Consider the following 22,279-nt stretch of genomic DNA (forward strand, 5'->3'; position numbering starts at 1 on the left):
GATGAGATGAATAATTATGTCACCAACATTATTGCATGGAACAAATAATCACCAGATCCCATTTACAAGACAAGAGATAGGTGGTGTCGTCATAATGTGAACTAGGGTGCTATATCCACGGTAGATATGAACGTATCGGTACATCGAAACCGGAATCTTCGAGGAGTTCAGTCCCTCGAAAACTAAAAGGACAGTGGTATCGAGAGAGGAAAGCCACCCTATGAATTTAATCTCAACCCAAAAGTCCAGCAATGTTCAAAATAAAATCATTAACATTTTACTATAGTCAAGTAGTTAACAACGCCGAGTACCTTACACATTTTGCCAGAGGACTTTAAAAGGGTAATACCAAGATAATGATTTATGAGCGACATGAAAGAGACAGACAATTAGATAGATAGATAGATAGATAGATAGATAGATAGAGAGAGAGAGATGTATTTATCGGCATTATGTATTATACTTGTGTAAAAGACTGACATTATTTTGTGATAAGAGAAAATGTGAAGTTGGCTCTTCTTGATTTCCATGCACAGGTGACTGATGAAATGGTGGAAGATCTAAAGTCGTGCTACCTAGGGGCTTACGATGAGGCGAAAGACGGTCGATTTCATGTCACAGAGGTAAGTGTATATCATTACTGATTGCCATGAAACCTTCATGTGCGTTGAATGTTTTATGACAAGATCACATTCGAGAACAGACTCCACTCGCTTCAAGCGCAGTGGAACTGATCGTGTAAAAAGTATAAATGCGAAATTAATTCGGATCAGGTTAAGCTTTGCGTCGGCACAGAAGGGCATAACTGCCATTGCCACTGGCAAGCTCACTGTATATCAGAATGGTTTTTAGACAGTAGGTCTGATGGTTAACATGTACATTGATACCAATATATTCGTCATTATAGGCCATTAATTTCCTATCATAATCGCATGGTCGAGGTCACGCGTTTTGCAAAGTAATATATTATGCATTGTCACACGCAAGTTGCAAGACGCCATCAAGAACTCGTCACCTTATCTAGTAAAAAGAAAATGTCTACCACCGCGCCGGTGCAATCTCCTGAACAAGATAAACAAGTTCATGCATTATCATGTCAAAAACTCTATGGGATCAACAAGTACTTAATCATTGATGACATTTGGACTTTTTTAAAAAGGAATCTCAAGGGGAGCATTATCCTTTTTTTGGACGTGTGTGTTAAAGTCATGCAGAGAACCATTATAAAACCTGCCATGTACAAAGCAGGTGCATGTACAGTATAGATGCATTAGAAGTTGTTCATATTGAACTCGTCATCTCACTAAGTGGCTACAATTAGGGAATGACTACTATCAGTCACTAGTGAGTGTATTTCCACCTGGTTAACAGAAGTTGGTTTAAACCCATTCATCATTCTCGCACAACCACGCACAAACACACACACACACACACACACACACACATACACACACAAACACACACACACACACACACACACACTCTTTTTTGCTGTCTGCGATAGCTCCGCTAAGAGTATCAAGTCTAACTCATTACATCAGGTCACGCGCGTCCGAGTGCGTTGTGTGATCAATGTCACTATCGCACATACACACACACTAAGCTGCTGTATTCCCCTGTCAAGCGAGTAATAGGATATCAGCTTATCAGACCACATCGGACATTCATTACTCTGGGCAGAAAGATGACAAGATGGTAAATTAGAGCCGTGTTGTTTGTGACACGGCGCGAACACTCGTCACGCTCATAATACACAGCCACTGCGTTCCATTGGGAATTGCAACACTATCCCCAATTTTCATCCCCAATTTTGAACAAAGTGGTAACTGGACAAAGCGGTGTGATATTTTCTTTCACTGGAACCCATGACACGGTACAACGGGCCTTGTAAACAAATAAACAAACAAACAAACAATAGGTGGTAATTTTGAATTAAAACGGGACAAGGAGGGGAGGGGGAGAGAGAATAAAGAGATAACATCAGCAATCATCATTCTTGTTGCATTTCGGGTTGCCTCAATCGTATACCAGCCTAGTACAGAGCTCAAAGCGGACTTGATCGTGGCTGGTGCACTCAAAGGTTATGCTCAGTCTCTCCTTGGTTTCTCCTTCCTTTTACAATGTTTCTCTCACAGGCCTTGAATTGTCTTGCTCGCGAGATATTCATGTAGATGTTTAATACGGTAGCAATCCATGAAAGGTTTTCGACCATAACTTATACAGCACCCCTATCTGTAACACAATGACACCCTAATTCTTTCACCCACGTGTGGGATTTTGCAAGGGAGATGGAATACATACGTATATACCTGAATGATTTATGAGGAAAGGACAAACAATTCTGATTAGGGATTTGGACGAGTCTGCGGACTTAACAGTGTCTGATCCTTTTTTTTTTTCCTCCTGGCGTTCTTAAGATGCTACAGCACATCTCTCGTGTATTTCTATAGCTCAAGTTATTAAAGTGACAGAAAACAAATAAGGACAAGACGAACTGCTATATTTGTCTCGAAAAAAATACGCGAAAAAGAAGAAAAGAAAGTGGCGAAGGAGGGTGAAGTTGAAAGATGACGGGGAGTATTCGTAAACAAGTAAACTTATCTTATTTATGTGTGTGCATGTGTATTTGTGAAATATATACATATATATATATATATATATATATATATTCATATATATATATATATACACACATATATAACATGCGATTTTTTTTTCATGAAACTTCTATTTATATTTACCTACACCATGATTTTTTTTTATAATGGGCGGCGTTTGCCTCGTCTTAAAGGTCTGATAACATGAGCTGAGATATTCCTGATTAAGATACATGCTGTCCCATCACAGCGCTGCTAAAAAGTCCATTACCGAATAAATACAGAATAGAGAAACACCGCCATCAAGGGGGAAAAGTGTTGGCTTTACAGTGGGAAAAAAAAAATGCTGCGTGCGGGCATATTAATGTGTGTTTGGCAAAGTAGTACGCCAAAAACAGCAACAACTGAGAATAACATCATCCAATTCCCGTTCTATGAATATCCAAATGGCACACCTAGGAGTTGCTTTCAGTGGCAGATCCAGAGGGGGGGGGGGGGCGCACCGGGCGCCCCCCTCCCTCTTTATTTCTTGTTAAAACAAAAGAAGTAACAAGAAAAAAAATACTTAGCCCACAACAGTTCACTTTTTTATCAGTTAAAAACACTGAATATATTTGACATAAATGCATTGCATTCTTTGTTTTTTATGTTTAAGTATTTGAACAACTTACTTCCAAACATTTTTCACGATTTCTTTAAACTGAATTATACCGTTCATTCATACCCCACTCGTAATTCGCAAAATTTTCATTTAGTAAATCCCAGATTATTAATTGCACAAAAATCTATAAGACACAATGGACCAAATCTTTGGAATACACTCCCAGATTATGTTAAATCATGTAAAACTTTATATTCATTCAAGGCTAGATTGAAAACTTCATCACTGTCAGATTACAATCTATGAATATAGCATTTGAATATATATTTTGTTTTGTTTGATCACATTTCTTTTCCTGTAAATTGGATTTAAAACTACAATAAATATACGCAATGTTTCTGTGTCTGTCATTTCATTTCATTCCCATTATCTTCAGCATCACCACTATCACTTTCATCTTCATTATCACATTTTTCTTCATCGTTACCCTGTCAACATCATCATACATCATCATCATCATCATATTTCACGTTACTCTTATTCGTATCTATGCACTAGGAATATAAAAAAACATAATGTATTTACAGTGTTTTATATTTTGTAGTATTTCTCCATTCCGCAAACAATATAATTTTTTGTGTATTATGTAGATAGGTCCCTGGGCTGCCACGAGCTCAAGCTTTTGCTTATAGTGGCAGTCCTTCTTCCGCATAATTTCTCAGATAATTATTTGGAAAATTGGTAATACGATCTATAATTTGTCAATGAAATTAACTTACACATCGATTTTCCTTCTTTGAATCATATACTTGTAATCTGCTTACTGATATTCCATGTGATATTACTGAAAATAATTTTGATTTATGTATGAAATTGTGTTGGAAGAAAAATAAATCAAACAAACAAAAGAAATGGGGGGGGGGGTTGCACGTGCGCCCCCCTTAATTTTGTAAAGGCGCGTCCCCTTTACGGAATTCCTTGATTCGCCCCTGAAAAAATGTCAGGTTCTTAACTTCACAACAGCACACGAAAAGTGGTGTTGCACTGCTCAGCGCGTAAAGAAAACGTTGCAGACTTATGTCATTATTTTGTATATACATGATGATTGTCATTATAATTTATGGTGCATTCACTTTATATCCTGTTTCTCGAGAATTTGGTATGTGGAAAAAACACAGCAACGACATTTCTTACCCATATATTGTGGATTCTCTGAGAGTAACAGCGAGCCATAGGTTTTTGTGCAGGGGAATTGTTCGAACTCAGAATTACGTAAAGCCTCGTGCCATCGCGTCGTGGCATATGCAGCTTCCAAAAGGTGTATACAAAATTGTCACGTGGGATTGAAGAAGAATACAAATACTGACATGTCTTGGGAGGTTAATCACATGTAGGAAACCAGATAATCCAGAAAAGCACCAACAAAAACAAAATAAGACAAAGAAAGTGAAGTCATGGAAAAAGGATGAAACAGACAATAAAAACATTCTTGTTGTGTAGAAAGATAAATACCGGTATATAAATTTGTGCAACATGCACGAGACGCAGCCGAGTGCATGTGGCAAAACTATCCGAGAGTGCGCTTCATCTCTACTGTCCATTATTTGGTTTATGAGATGAGTGTATGATACTAGTAGTGAACTATCTTTAGTATAACGTATCGGCTGATAAAACTTCGTATTTCAATACATTTTGGCCGCTCTTCTTTCGGCCGTACAGACAACCGCCGCGTGAAAACGACTGTTTGGGTTTGTGTTGCGCACACATGAACTCGCACTATGCACAGCTATCTATAGCCTATACGCCGCGGCGCGCCGATGGCTAGCACTAGCGGCTACGGAGAGCAACTGGTAACCTGCGTAGGATAACATATGGATAATGTGTTATTACGTGTATTATCGCACATTTTTCTTCTTTTTTTATGCACGTCCGTGCATGTTAGTAAGAAAGTAAAGAGCGCACACAAGACTTATTTCAGCGCTTCTGATTGGCTGCATTCTTTCAACCTTTTTTATGACTGGCAGTGACGGGCAAGTAACAATTTTGACTGTGACGGTCGTATACTATATCACACTAAGAGCTATATTACTATTCTTAAAGGCCAGGGTTAGAAGTTAATGCTTCTTTTGAGATTGAGACCTATTTCAGATACCTTTCACAGAACAAAGCAAACAACATAAAACAAAGCAGCAGGAAAAACGACACCAAAGGCATTAGTTTCTTTGCTCTTGAAAATGAAACAAACAAACACACACCATATATACATATATATATTATATATATATGTTTGTGTGTGTGTGTGTGTGTGTGTGTGTGTGTAATATATAAGCTTTGTTATTCATCATCCGATATTATCGATTAACTAAGTCGACAAGACCTTCTGTAATTCTGACTTTTCCCATCAGTTGGTGTGTTGAGAGGAGGATTGAATTGGACGTTCGTTCTGAGATGAGCAGGCTGCTGCTTGCTCAGTCCGTATCAATTTACTCGTGGCCCTGTCATGCCAGGCGTTTCCGCAACAATGGCTCTCAGCGGACTAGCGTCTCTCTCCATGCATGGGCGTATAGGGCGGAGAAGACGATACCACAAGGTCAATAAAACGCTACACTTAAGGGGAATCCGCTGAAAACTCGTATTTCACCTTAATTCTCGCAGCGAGGTTGGTGAAAGCTGACAAAGTTAACGCTTAACTTAGCTCGACCAGACAGTTTACTGTATACCCCCTCAAAAAGCAACAACTACAACAAAAACTTAACCTAGATGTTTATTCATCGTCTTAGGTGACTTCCAAGTAATGTTTTCGTCTGGTAAAATTTACTTCAAGTTGTTTCCAAATACACTGTTGCGTGGTCTCACTCAAAGAATAAAGTTATAATGTTTTTTGCCTGATTTCGACAGACGTGAGAAATGATTTGGGGTAAATCCTAATCCATGTTTCCTCAGACTGTCTCTATACTAGATAATTAAACGTTCATACATACATACATACATATAACAAATCTTCATTCATTCATTCATTCATTCATTCATTCATTCATTCATTTCTTCCAAGAAAAAAAACCACACACACACTTACACACATGTAACGCACACACACACACACACACACACACACACACACATATATATATATATATATATATATATAAATATATATATATATATATTAACAGAAACTGAATGCATGAAATAACTTTACAATGAACAATGACAAAGCTTCTAATTAATGCGTGGACAATTTGAACAGGAGTTCAGGATAGAAAAATATGTAGACAAGTAACGTCACCATAATAAAGGAGGTAAAAATACAACGTGACACACGAAAGAATAAAGACATCTTCTTATCAAAATCTTGTGAAAGAAAATCTTCTCTTCTTCATCCTTTTCTTCTTCTTGAACTTGAACTTGTTTGTTATTTCTCTTCTCGGCTACTCCACTCTCATCTGTTCCTCCGATAACAGAATGAGTGTTGATGTTTTACGTGCGCACTTCTCACCTCGAGTGTGTGAGAGTCTTATTACTGCATTGCGAGGGACGGCGCTTTTTTTCCGAGGTTTGTTCATCCTTGTAAACCACTCACGTATAAGAACAGACTCCGGAGATTAGAAAGAAAATAAATACCTCCTACCGTCAAGTTTTCGAGTAACTCTGATAATTTGCTCTCGTGTGAGTATGCATTTAAATTGAGTTTGTGCTCTAATATGTCACTTAAATTTTCTGAAGCAATCACTCTCCTCTGCAGCGAGTTCATCGGATCGAGGTTACATGCTAACCGCATGAAGAGCGCTGTTATAGCAACCTTATACATATATTTATACATAAATTTATCGATAGATATCATATCACAACAATTTACAGATCTACCTATACGTATTTAGAGATGATCGTGTCGGCAAATGTGCGCAACTGAATGCATTTCTAATGCTGCATTTAAACCAGGTTCCACCATGTGCCACACGGCAGCCCCGTTGGCCAGAAAACGTAAAGCGCCGTGGGTATATAACTGAGACATTTCCCTGTTTTCCCATCTTCGTATTCTAGTCTTGTTCGTTCCAGTCCCTCGCCCCGGTGAACATAATAGCTATCAGACGCCGTTTCTCACTGCGTCTGGTCAGGATAGACTATCAATACTTTCCGTCACGGTCCGCTACGGTCCGCCTCCAAGTTTTGTTACGGCCTATTATATACGTGTCGTCGTGTTTTTGTTGCGTTTCACCCCGTTTTATCACTGCATACAAGATTCCTCAATAGCACCGGGGACTGCCGTGGCAATTTTTTTGACAGTTTAAAAATCTGACAGGGCATCCACGGCAATCACGGCCTGTCACGTTTTTCCTATCCCGTCTCACCACGTTGTCTCACGTCCAGCCCGTTTTGTCCACAGTGATCTGAAACGTGCCTGGCCGTGGCCGCCGGGAAACATGGTGTAAACACAGCATTACTGCTTGAGGCGCCCACTAATGTACAGACATTTTCGCCTTTTACCGCCGAATACTGTACTGAAATATCGCGAATATTCGCGATAGTAAATGAAAACGGTTGACGGCAAAGCTTTTTCCCTCGGTACTCGGTCGGTCTATTCTCTTTAGCAAAGTGTTATGATCGTCTCTGAGGACCAGAACACATGCAGAGCAGCAAAACGGCTGAATTCATTGGGGACGTTTGGTATTTTAATTACAAAGCTTTCTTAAAGTTTTTCGAGTCTATTTCATACAGAGAAAACAGAAAAGCAACCATGCAGTTATCAACCGACTAAGAAACTGATATCATGGATGTATCGTGTATTGATAGGAATCCTGTATGTGATATATAAATATGAATATGCATATATATGTATATATATATGTATATATATATATACATATGTGTATATATATATACATACATACATATATATATAATATATATATGTGTGTGTGTGTGTGTGTGTGTGTGTAAATATGAATCTAGAAATATATGAATATAAGTATAAATATGTATATATAATGTACTGATTATGTGCGCGTCCGTGCTCGCGGGCGTGTGTTTTGTATAACAAGATACGTGATTTTTAATGGAATGTAAATACATCAACATCTAAACAAAAAATACAAAGAAACTATCAATGTTACTATATATCCTTAAATTCACGTTATTCCTCCTACATAAAATATCATTGTACTCGAGGACATTCCCGAAAAATTTGCCAAAACATGCGCTAGACTGGACATTAGAAAAACACTTTTTGAATTTTTTGATTTGATTTGACTTTATTGTTCCACATCTCAAACACACAAATAACATGATACAATCGATTGAACACAAGACTGGACAGGGTGTCGTAACTACAAAGAATACAAGAGAAGACAATTTTACAAACATGAAAATACCAATGTGGGGGACCTACTAAAAAGCAGAGCTTGTAATGTATAGGTCCCTATATAGATGAAATATTGGTCTTCTTAAACAACCTAGTAACGAAAACTATGAAAGAAAGCAAAGGGACGTAAAGGAAAAGAGAGCAAAAAGAGCAAGAGAAACAAATGAAAAACATCTGAGCATAACGGAATAGCTACCTGTATTGTGCTTGCGAGATTCCTCGTCAGTCAGAGGACTGGTAAACAGTGGGGAACAAACTCCCAGAAGATGTCACCAAAATTAATCACCGACGCTCCTAACATTCAAAAAGAAATTGTCCAATAGTATGGGTTACCAGTCGGCTACAAAGCCCCCTATGAACCCTGTGCCACACTTTGAAAAATATCTATATGAAGATGGAGGTGTGGTAACTTCAAGGTAACTTCAAGGTAAATTCATGTTTAAAGTATACTGAGCACTTTAGCATGATGTGTTGTTTCTTTCATTTATATGAAATTGAATCTCTCCCCCTCTCTTCCTCTTTTCTCTTTCACTGCAGCTTGCTGAGATTTTACCGACAGACCAGAACTTCTTGCTCATCTTCAGAAAGAACGAGAACATTACAGATAGCAGGGGTCTGCTAAAGGTAAGAGTGAACACATGGTGAAGAGAACGACTTGGGTTACATGCAATCAATCACTGTCGGTTTTACGCTCAAACTAGATTACAAAGCCTCAATAACTGAGATGGAAAAAAAAAGTAACCCTGGGATTTTCTTTTAAAGTTCCTTATTATGTTTTGAAAAATACAGCGTCTTTATTGCTGCCATTAAAAAAAAAAAGTGTGCTTCAGTTGGAACTGTGCTTAAAAATGCTGACCTCTCCCTAGAGTAAAAAACAACAAAAACAGTAAATATTTGTCTTATATAAAAATTATGATCATAACCAGACCTCTTGTGATATTGCATGCATTGATATTTACACCCACAAAAGCCTGCGGGTTGCATTTGCACCAAATTCCAGTTCGTAGTCTCTTGCTTATGGTTGAATTCTATATAGCAAGAGTTGACGCGATGAGCTAGGTCGTTGTGATAGTATCATGCTGTTCTATTGGCGTCCGGTACATAATTCTATCAGCATCGACTGTGTTTTTTTTTCTCCCCGTTGTTGTTTCTATACGGTACATGGAAAGGATGGGACTTCATTGCTCAAGGACATATCTTTTTTTCTACTTCCAGTTTGTCTCCGATTCTATTTTCCTTTAATCAACCCTTTGAAATGCACGTACACACTTACCCCCTGGGTTTTTTTTTTTATCTTATGTTGCGTGTGAATGTGTTTGCGTATGTCTGTCCATGTTTATTGAGCATTTATGGATTAAAAGCTTTTGTCTATTTGTGCAATTACTTGTAAATCCATTCTCCCGGGATGCGTTAATTTAAGCACGGGGTAATTCAATTACAAAGAAGGATTTCGTATTTCACATACCACTAGACTATATGACTCTTGACGAGTGGTATGTTGTATAAAGCCAGGGGACGGCAGATCTAGAGTATTAGAATTTCTTCATTTTTTGAGTCTGGAGACTGTGTGATGTTACTCTGTTTCGTTTTATATTTAATTCAATTTGAATTTCACAGTTGTGGAGAAAATACGACACAAACAAGAGCGGTTACATCGAAGCAGGTCAGCTAAAGGTGAGTATACCCCTTTGATTTTTTTTTATATAACGTTACTGCATTTGTTTGCTGATGAGTAATTCTATCATTTGTTATATCAAAGCAAAGTGGTTAGTATTGAAAGTTAATTTTTAGAAACTTTACCTTCATAGGAAGACGTATGATTTCCAGAATATGGAAATAAAAAATATGAATCGGGGCAAAAATACAATACAATGATCGTATTTTCATCATAAGTAAAGTGTTCAGTCTCATCGAGCGCATTCTTCTGTCTTTTTCTTGAAGAATTAAAATGTCAAAATCATTAATTCTTCTATTTTCCATGAACATTCGTAACAGTTCTTTATCAGAGACTTGCTGAAGGAGAGGCTAGTGATGATTGCCTTTGGTCAAATGTGTTGCGAATATTTCTTCCCACTGTTTATGTCAAGATAAACTCCTCCTTCCCCTCCGCCCCGGCAAAAAAAAAAAGAAAAGTAAAAGAAAGAAACAAGAATGTTCAAGTGATATTGTCAAGTTAATGATGTGCACACAATGCACAAAATTTGTCAGTTGATGCAAAATGATTTGCTTTTAAGCGACTGCGTCGACTGTAAGTTATTCCTGTAAGAAATGATTTTCCGATTTTTGGCATAAGTAAAGCGTCCAGTCCCATTAAGAGTATTTTTCTGTCTTGGGCATATTTCTTTTATTTCCCTCAAACGTATGTGACAGTTCTTCATTAGAGACTTGCTGAAGGAAAAGCCAGTGGAAGACGCGAAGTTGGATGAATACGTCGAGGCGACGGTGAGTTTCGAGCGGCGCTAAAGTCAGGGTGCACTTATATGCAACAAACGCAGCCTGCAGTTGTATGCGCTTACTATGGCAACTGCCACACAACAACCAATCATATATGAGTATTGGATTCTTTTTTTTTTAGACATGCACTATAACTTGCAATGAATGCAAACTTTGAAACAGGCTGTTTTATAGATGGTTACGTTACCATAATAAGTAGCACAATGCCGATTTACATATACTTTTTTGAATTAGAATATCATCATAACAAATATAGTTTCAGGTATTCATGTACAATATTTGGTTTTTCAACACAACAAGTAAGAGTGCACTACACTTAATTGCATTTTGCTGAATTAATTGGTTTGCTGGTTATTTCTAAATACAACAATCTGAAATGTTTATCATTCAGGTGATGTTGCAAGAGAATATGATATAAAGAATGAATCATGAGGAAATATGATATGTAGTCACACTTATATCTCGAATATTCAAATAATAGAACCTACATACGTTCAGTGAATGAAAAAATATTACAAGAACACATTAAGTGAAATTTAAGGAATATCTCTTGATCCGTTCAGAAGTTGTAGATGTTAAATTTACGTTAAGCCACTGTAGGAGGACGGTATAAAGAAAATAACAAAGGGAGTTTCACATTGTCATTCTTTTTAGATGAATGAAAGAGAATATTACCTTCTTTATAAGCCAGGGGAAGAAATTAGTAGAATCTTATGGAATTCCCTTTATAGATATAGATATATGATCTACATAATTATGATATACATCTACTGTACATATTTATGTACTTATTCATTTATTTGTTTAGTTAGTTAATTTCTCTATACCAATGTATAATGTGACAATACGAATTGTTGTCTAGCCTTCTTATCCAACGATGAGGGCACATGTATTCAACATATTATATTTAAAAATGCATAACTTTTGGAAAATTGTTCGAATTTCCCCAAACTTCATTAACATTTTGATGGATTCCACTATATGCATTCGCTGAATTTACATATCCTTGTTATAATTTCCCCTGTAAGATCATGAGAATCTTGCGTCGCGTTGAGCGACAGTAATCACTGGTAATGTGTTTGAACACATCAAATTGCAATACATTCTGCTCTATTCCTCTACCACGACTTCAAGTATACAGGAAAAGGGGTCGACAAAAAGTGACGGAAGTCTCCATCTGGATTCTATCAACTTTTCTGCCATGCATCTGATGATCCTGTGCTGCATTTATTGTAGGGAAATGCTTGCCCATTGCCTAGATCTAGACACTTTTCCTCATTTTCATGATATTGACATAGTTTATCTATTTATTTATTATTAAGTCTTCATGGCGAAATCTCAAAGGAACTTTGAATGGTGTTGTCATCCCCATCTCATTGTTTTATTTTTAGTTTGTTACTTCGAAGCTTACAAATATTTGCAGGAAAAGCAGCAGACCTTCCATTACAGAGCAGTCTGTAGACTTATATTATGAAGTTTTGCATGAAGTAACTTTCAAGGTCTCATCATGGTTGCTTGCATCTTTTCCCTCTGTTCTGATACAGCTAACAATCTGTGACAAGAACGGAGATGGCCGCCTTGGTCTGAAGGAAATGGCTAGGTAAACAACTATGTCAAATTGTTCTCTGGAGTAATATACATATAGAAGAAATACATTTATATAAAATAATGAAAGAAATAAAAAATTGAGGCGGACATAATTGCTCTCTTGTTCTCCCTTTTAATCGTGCTTTCGGCCTGTCATGGCCTCCATCAGAATCTACCAAACAGAACACACATTACAATAAATGTCTAGATGGCATAATGTGCCAATAAGTGCCATGATGTAGTAAGTGCAATGTTTTAGAACAGGCCGAAACCCCGATTAAAAGGGAGAACAAGAGAGCAATTACGTCCGTCTCAAGTTTGATATTTCACTTATTACGTCATCGACAATGAGGCACCTCGTACGTTTCGGGCAGGAATGACCTCCCGCACTATATATATATATATATATATATATATATATATATATATATATATATATATATAGTATACAATTCGTTCAATATCAATCTCACAATTTCATTCGTCCTTGTATTTTCGTATTCCTTCAAAAGCTCCGAGTATAAGAAAACCAGTATTATAATGATTCATATATCCAGCGCCTGAAACTTTCAATATCAAGACGAGACTTTGCAATATTATTGATTAAGAATGCATTCCACAGAATGCAACATTGAGATTACACAATAGTCTTTACATCAAAGGAAATTGTAAGAGAGAGAGAGAGAGAAAAGGAAAGACATCGTTTGGCTTGCTGAAAGCCAATGCAATATGATCTGCTAGATTAATAGCCCCCCCCCCCAAAAAAAAAAAAGAAAAAAAAAAGAAGAAATGAATTAATGTACAAAAAAAAAAAAAAAGAGAGATGAAAGGTACCGCTGGGGCAAGACAGACAAAACCTAGACTTAAAAGTTGTATATATATAGCAGTGCAAGGAGCGAGTGCATGCTCCGCTCTAGAAGGAAAAGGAGAAACAATGAGGAAGAGAATGAAAACGACCCTTATTTAATCTTGATGATGGGAGATCTAGGAGATGGGCCAGCCATCGGGTTGGTAGTTTTATATAGACAAATTGTGATATGCTTCGAATCGTATTGTCCTCGAATTCTCGACTCCCCGAATTCAAGACATAATATCATATAGAGATATGCCGAAGCGAATACTGGGTGCAGAATCATGTATTTCTGTTAAGCTTTAACTTTGTATGTGTGTGTGTACAGCAAAAAAAAAAAAAAAAAAAAAAAAGGAACCACATGACTAACGTTTAAACAACATATAAGAATACACTTTATTTATTTCATCTCCGTCCTCGTGCAATAACGCTTTTCATTTTTTTTTATATATTCATAAAATACAACCGTACCGCGTATAGTGTTTCTGCTTCAAACGGACATCATTGCAGAAAAAAGAACAAAAATAAAAGCAGATCCCTTTTCGCGTGAAAATGTGCGTCCTTCTGTCTCCATCAACTCACCGGAAATTCCTCGAGATGGGCTGACCGTTACTCGCGGTTGAGCTGCCTAATGAATTCAGGAGACTAGACCATCTGTCGATCAATTTAGGAAGAGCTTGTAAGTTTTCAACTCTTGTCACGTACACGCGTTCTCCATTTAAAGTTGCACGGTCAAGTGTGGAATCTGCGCTCGGCGAGCGGCCGGATTGATGGGCGCTAAAAGCATTAAAAGCCCCTCAGCAAACATACCGCTCATTTTCTTCCGAGCAACCACTGGCTGTGTACACAGGTGTGATGAAACATGTTTATAAGGGAAAGAGGTATCTTAACACCACTAATGCTTTCCATTTGCTGACATTACCGGCGTAAAGGGGGCGACATTTTCTGCATCTTCTTTTTCTTCGTCAAAATTTAGCCTTCCTTTCCCGCCAACAATAACACTTCATAAGATACCCAAGTGTCTTTACGCAAGTATGCATTTTCGCATCTATAAACTTTACCCGCAAAATATAATCTGACCTTCTTTTTTCGGGCATAGATGGCTTTTTGCTCACCTCGATTTCGTTGAGCGTAGGAACAGCAGAAAACTACCGATGGTTATCAAACTCAAGGTATCCACCATTTACAGACCGAGGCAGTTACCACTTTTCCTCTAATCTAAATCACTGCGTCGGTGTATTTTTCCACTTCAGTGTCTAATGGGCTGCAAGCACATTGAGCCTTGCTTAAGCTGTATACCTCTGAGTTTTTACTTCGTTTGTTGCACATTATTGTTGTTTATACATAATAATGAAGTGTACGTTGCGATCACATTGAAAGATGTGCTCTGATTTAATACGAATGATCTGATAATGATGAAAAAGAAAACAGTTGATCAAATCTAATCAAATCACAATCAATCAATTAATGTTACACTGGTGGTTTGTTTTCTTCTGTCTTCTTATGTGTCTGTTTCATTTTCTGGCAAGGGTAACGCGGCAAGGAATCTTTGCATTATCACTTCCAATAGTACATTAACTTTTGGATATCAGTAAATCGGCCAGATACAAAGGATTTAACAAGTCGAATTTCTGTGTCGTGTGCCCCATCACGCGAGTCAATTCAATCACGTTTCCATGGAGTCGTTGTGCCTTCACTGTGCCTCTCTTTGCGGAACGTAAATGGCATCCCTCATTGACATCTGGCATACAAATTAACATACGAGCATAATGATCTCGCAAAGATATAATATATCGTTTGCAAATCAATTTGGATGATAGTAAATTGGTGTATAGATGTATATGGAAATACGAATCAACGATAATGCAGTTCATTCGCAAAATATCTGCGGAGTCTTCAAGAATACGCGGAGTTATTGAAACTTATCACTTACAATTTGTCTACCAATCATGCCAATAAGGACACGATGATAATGAAAACTTTGAACCAAGTCTTTCGACCCCAACGCAAATAGGAAATAACATTCACTCAAACGAGATTTTTAAAGGTATAAAGTAGTTCTCTTCTAGGGGGCGCTGTTATCATCATTACCAGAATAGCAGGTACACATCGACATGTTGCAATGTGGTAATGAGAGACATTGTGCGTGAATATCTTTTTAGCAAAGGGTGTTGGCTATTAGCAGGGTTCGAAGTGTAAGTATCTCCTGCTTGCGAGTCAGAGGATTTATATCCACCGTTGAAAAGTTCTTCCAACTCACAATAATAGTGAACATTGAAATAAGGAAAGCATGAATTCCCCTTTGCTAAAACTGCAATGACTTTGAACAAGAATCTACATATTCGCAATCACGATGCCAATCGTCTGCGTGGACTAAGGACATTACTATGGACAATGCGAGTGGTATGACATGGAGGAGAAGTATTTTTCCCTTTAATTGCAATAGAAACTTTAATACAGATATTCAGGTCATGGGTGAGATGAGCTGAATAACTAACCTGTCTTTAATGAAAAAACATGAACTGTCGTCGCAAAGTGAAATATGATCCCGGGACGGCGGATAAATCAAAAGTGAGAAGTGACCTCAGTCCATCATTGGAAAGAATGTATATGATGGCAGTCACGTTCACGAAATTGAGCGTACGAATGTACCCAGAATGTTAATGTCGAGTCATAAAGATTAATGACAGTTATCGGACGACAGGATATAGCACACTAATGCTTCGGCGGCGGGCGAAAGAATTGTCAGAGGCCGCAGAAGGGGGGGGGGGGCTTTGCCCCCCTTACATTACACACACACACACACACACACACACACACACACACACACACACACACACACACACATACACACACCTAATTTGGCTCATGATAAAACAAAGTTAAAACGTAATAAAACCCATGTGGGAAGAAGGGGGGTATATCATGAACCGTCGAGCCAATCATGAGCACTACCCTTGACCCCCCCCCCCCACTATACCACCAACTGTAGTTAACCTGAATATTGACTAGTTTTTAAGAAATGATCAATTGGTTTCCGTCATGAATTCGATTGACACCGTGATCTCATCAGGTTTCCCGTCTTGGCCATGGCTCAAGAATCTTTTCGCTAAGATCAGGCCACTGTACATAATTATAGCTAGATGTGTTGCGGTAGATTTATCATACTTTGTTATTGTTCACAGATCATCACAATAGGATGCATAGCTTTTCCTATGGCTGTTTACTTTGGAACTTTCGAATGAAATTTCATAGGGATTTTAATGAAGTCATCTTCCCTCCCCCAACCAGCTTGCGCGTCCCCAACTTTTGGACTTGTCGAAATGAAGCAAGATGTCTTTGTATCGTCATTTCAATCGCAAGCATGTTAACACCGGTATTCTAGAAGATGACATAACCAAATAAAGGAAGGTTGAATATACAACGAAGAATTGACAAAGGTTAGAAGATGAAAATCAGCCGTGATTTAATGAATCAGTGTACTGAATAAAGTTTACATCAAATGCTACACTTGCTGATTCAAGTCTAAAGTATGAGCACTAAAAGTGGAAAACGATATAGAAATGCAGAGGATGTATAAACCTTGCTATATTAATGAACACGCTTATATGTCTCTGTCGAAAACGTTATTGAAATGTTCCTTACTCCTCTCTATTCCCCCCTTTTCGTCACATTCAGATTGTTGAACATCAAGAGAGAAACAAACTTCTTGATTCAATTTGACGAGAAGGTTAAGGTAAGTGAAATACGGATTTATTTTGAAGATGAAGATGAAGATAAAGCATGTAAGATATATATATACATATATATATATATATATATATATATATATATATATATATATATATATAGTGAGAGGTTGTACACGTGTTGGCGTGATAATAAGATGAAAAACAAAACTGTATGGAACAAAGTTCATGCTGTATTCACCAACAGTTTATTTGTTTGCAGAAATAAACTGTTGGTTAATACAATATGAACTTTGTTCCATACAGTTTTGTTTTTGATCTCATAATACACACAGAAAGAAATGAGGCCCTGTAGTTCCGGTCACGATAACGTGCTTATCTCCTTGTTTTAAAGTAAATTGCCAACTGATGTACACTGTCATTTAAGGAAGTCATGCCCTTAATTTCTTCAAGTTGTACTGACTAAAATATTATTTGTTCTCGTCAAAGCTTGATTCTATTTTTGAAATCACTATGAGGTAACTTGGTTATTCATCACTGGCAGTCTAGCCTCCTATCAGGTTTATTTTTCTCTATCCAACATTACTGTTGTCTTCAGGATAACCAATTCATATCTATAATTTGAGCAAGTGTAGATAAAGATAATTATAACCATATCTTGGAATTGATTTGTAACTGAGGTGTTTTAACCCTTTGAGGACGGACTGATTTTGCTACCACACGCGTCTCCCATAGGCCCCTGCCCGAGTATACTCGGGACTCGTCCTCAACGGGATCAGGATAGTAAATTAACACTTTCTGCTTGATAGTTTTCAACTGCTCTTTTAATCAACGCTGTTTTGAAAAGTTTGTGGTTCAGAGTTGATTGCTGACCATTGCTATCTGTAAACTGGCTTATCAGCTCGTCAGTAGTTTTTTAGATTTTAATGCCATGCTCAAATCTCTCATGTCTAATATTTCTACTTCTCTCTCTCTCTCTTCGTCTCTGTCTGTCTGTTTGTCTGTCTGTCTGTCTGTTCGTCTGTCTGTCTTTCTGTCTTTTTCGACATACGTAACGTATTCATGATGAACATTCTAACACATGTTTATATTGCACGTTCGTCTTTACAGAACATGACAGAGAAGGAGAAGCGAAAGCACATCAACAAAGTCTTTCAACACTACGCGTCGGTGCGTCATCTTCTCTTCCCCATTAATATAATAGCGTTGTTTAATTTAATAATTTGTGTTATTCAAAGTTTTTTTTTCTTCTAATTATGCAGAGCTCGACACCTAGCGGTGGCCCAGTGGCCCGGGGACTAAAAATTGATATTGGAGCACCAAATTTCTGTAAAGGCTGTCTTTTTGGTGCCCCGGGGACACTAAGAATTGATGTTGGGCCTAAATTTCTGGAAAGGCTGTCTTTTTGGTGGCCCGGGGACACTAAGAATTGATGTTGGGCCTAAATTTCTGTAAAGGCTGTCTTTTTGGTGGCCAGATGAGGCACTATAAGACTCTAAATGGATTGCTACTTTCCCCTTTACTTCCGGCCACTATATTTCTTTTTCAGGCCATCAAAATTTCAGATGTAAGGATTGTAGTGGCCCAAGCGGGCCACCATTTTCGGAGCAAAAAGGTAGTGTCGAGCCCTGATTATGGAATTTATGCATGCCATCACAGTAAATTCCTCCCGAAACTTAAACATAATCATAAAAGCTTCAATTTATATAGATACCAAATATTAAGCAGGAGTTTAGTACTGTTACTATACGGTGTTCTAAGAAAATGTCCAGAATTTGAGTACGTTAGTAACGCGGCATTTACTTTATATTTTCAGCACAGAAACCTAAACGAAACTACAGTTGTTACTGTGAGTCAAGAACTTAGCAGCATTCATCTACTGGTAAAAACAGCAACAACGAACAAACAAACGAACAAACACACAAGAAAACCCTGTAAACATTGGCTTCTTGGATCATTTTTTTTAAAGGACACTGAAGGAGCTGCAATTGAAAGCGCTGTTTCTTTGAGGATTGTCTCTTCAAGAATTGACTTCATCAATGGTCCTTCTGTTGAATCTCATCTTCACAATAACATTAAAAGATTCATTTTATTGCCACGAAATGATGACAATCGTGCTGAGATAAAGAGACAGTATCTATACCGACGTCCTCGCTCAAGAATAGTCATGTTCATAAGAAATGTTGTGTCGTTTTTATCTTCCTTGAAGTTTCATAACTGCTCCCTAAAAGTGGCGCGATGCACTTTAGCCGAATTGAACACGAATGTAGAATATTGACGCGTAATGATAATGGAAAACGTGTTGCGAATCTTGAACTCCCAAAGCAAGTTGTCGCGGAGGTTATTTCTTTTTTTTCAGGAATGAATACTCATGATCTATTATAATGCAGGTGGAAGCTTAATGGAGGCCACTTCACCGTAAGAAGTGGTCATCCTCCCTGGATAATTATGATAGAACTACTGAAGACAGCACCTCTCTCCGCGAGAGTAGTACTTGTTATAATGACTGCAGGCTACGGTGTCATCTGAGTTGTACATCCCTCTACCCTCGATTAACATACTGGTATTGTTTTCAGCTGCGACAAGGCAGCTCAGTTCATCGACCAGGATGGAAATTAACTTTTTTTTTTCAATTTGCCTACTCAGTTGAGAGGGGAGGAAGATGTATAATTATCATGTGCATCTTTTCTACATCCTCGGGGCTTTTTATTCATACAAGAAGTAATTATTGGATGTTCTTGGTTTTTCTCCACGTGAAGGAGGATTCAGACGAGCTGGAGGGAGCCAGGCTGGACGCTTTTATCTCGGATCTCATGGTCACCGATGACGTAAGTTGGGTATACCGATATCTAACTCTGTCTATATTACCTCTATCTTTCTGTATCACCGATCATATGAGATAACTCTTTCTGTATCATGTCTGTAGGAACATCGGTGATACACATAATTATTGTGTCATGTTGTGCCACTCCCATGCATGCAGCACCAACGTAATGTGGCTAGCATGAAGAAGGTCCGACGGGCGAATTTAAGTTCAATGAAAGAACCCGTGGAACGACACCGTCAAAACGAGTTCCGTCCCCTCCTTTTCATCATAATAACTTCTAAGTTTTTTGGTCTTTTGTTTGTTTGTTTTTATTACTTTTTTTTATAGAAAACATCACATTACATTTTATTCAGCCTACAATTCCAGAACAGTTTTAAAGTTTGGACATTTAGTCATCCTTGTTGCTGCTCAGATCCATTTTAAATTTGGACTCAGTAGAAACTAACCATCTCTCCCCCCCCCCCCCCCCCATCCTTTCTGGGAAAGACAGCCGGATCGAAAACTAAATCGTATGGTTTAATTCACCTGTACTTTAAGTAACCTGTTTCTCATTTAAACACAACGTCATTGTGTAAGTTTGATCTTTTGCTTCTATGTTAAGAGGAAGTTTATATGTATTATACTTAGTGGTACATTGTTGTTGTTGTTTTTTTTTTGCAATTTTTACTTTTGCACCTTCGAAGAAAAAACGTCTGTGATCATTTCCTTTAATTTGATGTATATTTAATTTGATTCTATTGTAATCTTGTATGCAAAATCTGATCTTTACAAAGTGTCTACTTTCTTTTATTTATCTAATTATTTGTTCATTCATTTATTTTGCTGAGTGTATTTAAAGAATACCACAATTACCATTATGACCCTTATCTCATTCTTGATCATTAATGTCAGCAGAGTGACGCCCACATGGATATGCAACAGCTGGAGAACACCAAGCGATCAATCTTGACGTTCTTTGACAAAGATGGCGACGGCAAGATAGACATGGAAGAACTGGCAATGTGTCTTGGCGTCTACAAGGGACTTTAGAATAGCCTCAGCGAGTAGATATCCAAAGATCCCTTATTTCTTTCATGATTATTACTCTGGAATTTATCCTCTTTTAGGTTTGTCTTTTTCTCCCCTAACGCACGTCCTGACCTCCCAAGACCTGTTTAAGTTAAATCAATATCGAAAATCATCATGCCCCTTTGTCGTGGAACAGAATGTAAGCATGGATCGTCATTACAGGACAATGGCATATGATGAACTCGGATAAAGTTTCGTTCATCTTCAGACAAAAAAAAAAAAAAAAAAGAATGGACCACGCTTTTCTTTTACACGTCGTAAATTAAGTTACCCTGTAGCTCTTTCTTAGTTTCCTTTTTCTTTCCTTCTCTAAGTGAGATAGTCACATTTTATGTGAAATTCAATAATGTTTTGGCCTAACATTCGTATCAGCTGTACATGTACCGACTACTATGTGTGTGTGTGTGGCTGGCTTGTCTCTGATGGGATCAATCATGTAAATATAAGTCATTCTGTGCGTCGCTGAGCATTACCACGGCAAATTAGAACCATAAACCAGGGAGGTGGACAAAACTATCCATCTGTATTATGCGCCACGTGACTTTGTTCAGTATCCGCGGAACCTTGCCGAAGGTATTACCTGTAACGATAATTTAACACAGCATGAAGTTGATAAAATTCTGAGCAACAATTATTGTACTTTAAAAAAAAAGGATAAACATAAAAAGTATTCCAGTTACAGTATTTGAAAAGCTGCATACAGGATTTTACACAAGGTCTAGTTTTGTGACAAAGCGTTCAAGTGCTTAGAAATATCGGTCTTTTGTCATTTTGATAATGACGTGACTTTTGATGAATTGTCGTAAATTCATTACATCTTCGTCTTTTTTCCATTTAATAGAGACAGTTCAATGTTCATCTTGTCTCCATTTTCGCTTGCAACAAGTCTGATCAAGATATGGTGATAAATGACGATGATTTACTCTTATACATAAATCGATTTCCAAAACAAAATGTTTATAGATATGGTCTGTACAATCTTTGATAGGAATAATTGCATTTGATTCATTCTGTTCTTTAGATTTCTCAGATTAAACATAATTTTTCGTTCATTTCATTTATTTTCCATATCGAAAATAACATTATTGCAGTGTAACAATAATCATTTGTACAATGTAAGCATTAAATTTATTGCCTTCATTTCACTTTTTTCGTACAATGTTCTTGTGAAATTGGGAATTCTCTTTACCAATGATCAACCGTCTATGTCTTAGTTAGTTTTGAAGGAAGGCTACAGAATTGAAACG

The 22,279-nt window shown here is 37.5% G+C and overlaps 1 protein-coding gene across 1 annotated transcript in view; it reads left to right on the forward strand.

The window, feature by feature from the left end:
* The window catches only part of LOC139724512 (secretagogin-like), a 102,592-nt gene extending 81,338 nt beyond the window's left edge, over nucleotides 1-21,254 (forward strand). The window contains exons 3-11 of the mRNA XM_071635646.1: nucleotides 537-623; nucleotides 9,095-9,181; nucleotides 10,175-10,231; nucleotides 10,928-10,999; nucleotides 12,556-12,611; nucleotides 17,127-17,184; nucleotides 18,248-18,307; nucleotides 19,897-19,953; nucleotides 20,856-21,254. Coding sequence (XP_071491747.1) covers nucleotides 537-623; nucleotides 9,095-9,181; nucleotides 10,175-10,231; nucleotides 10,928-10,999; nucleotides 12,556-12,611; nucleotides 17,127-17,184; nucleotides 18,248-18,307; nucleotides 19,897-19,953; nucleotides 20,856-20,993 — 672 coding nt within the window. The 3' untranslated portion in view covers nucleotides 20,994-21,254. The remainder of the gene's footprint in view (nucleotides 1-536; nucleotides 624-9,094; nucleotides 9,182-10,174; nucleotides 10,232-10,927; nucleotides 11,000-12,555; nucleotides 12,612-17,126; nucleotides 17,185-18,247; nucleotides 18,308-19,896; nucleotides 19,954-20,855) is intronic.
* Nucleotides 21,255-22,279: the final 1,025 nt, after the last annotated feature.

This window comes from Diadema antillarum, unplaced genomic scaffold (assembly GCF_040938485.1).
Source record: "Diadema antillarum isolate AM-2024a unplaced genomic scaffold, OU_Dant_1.0 scf00000218, whole genome shotgun sequence".
Classification (NCBI taxonomy): Eukaryota; Metazoa; Echinodermata; class Echinoidea; order Diadematoida; family Diadematidae; genus Diadema; species Diadema antillarum.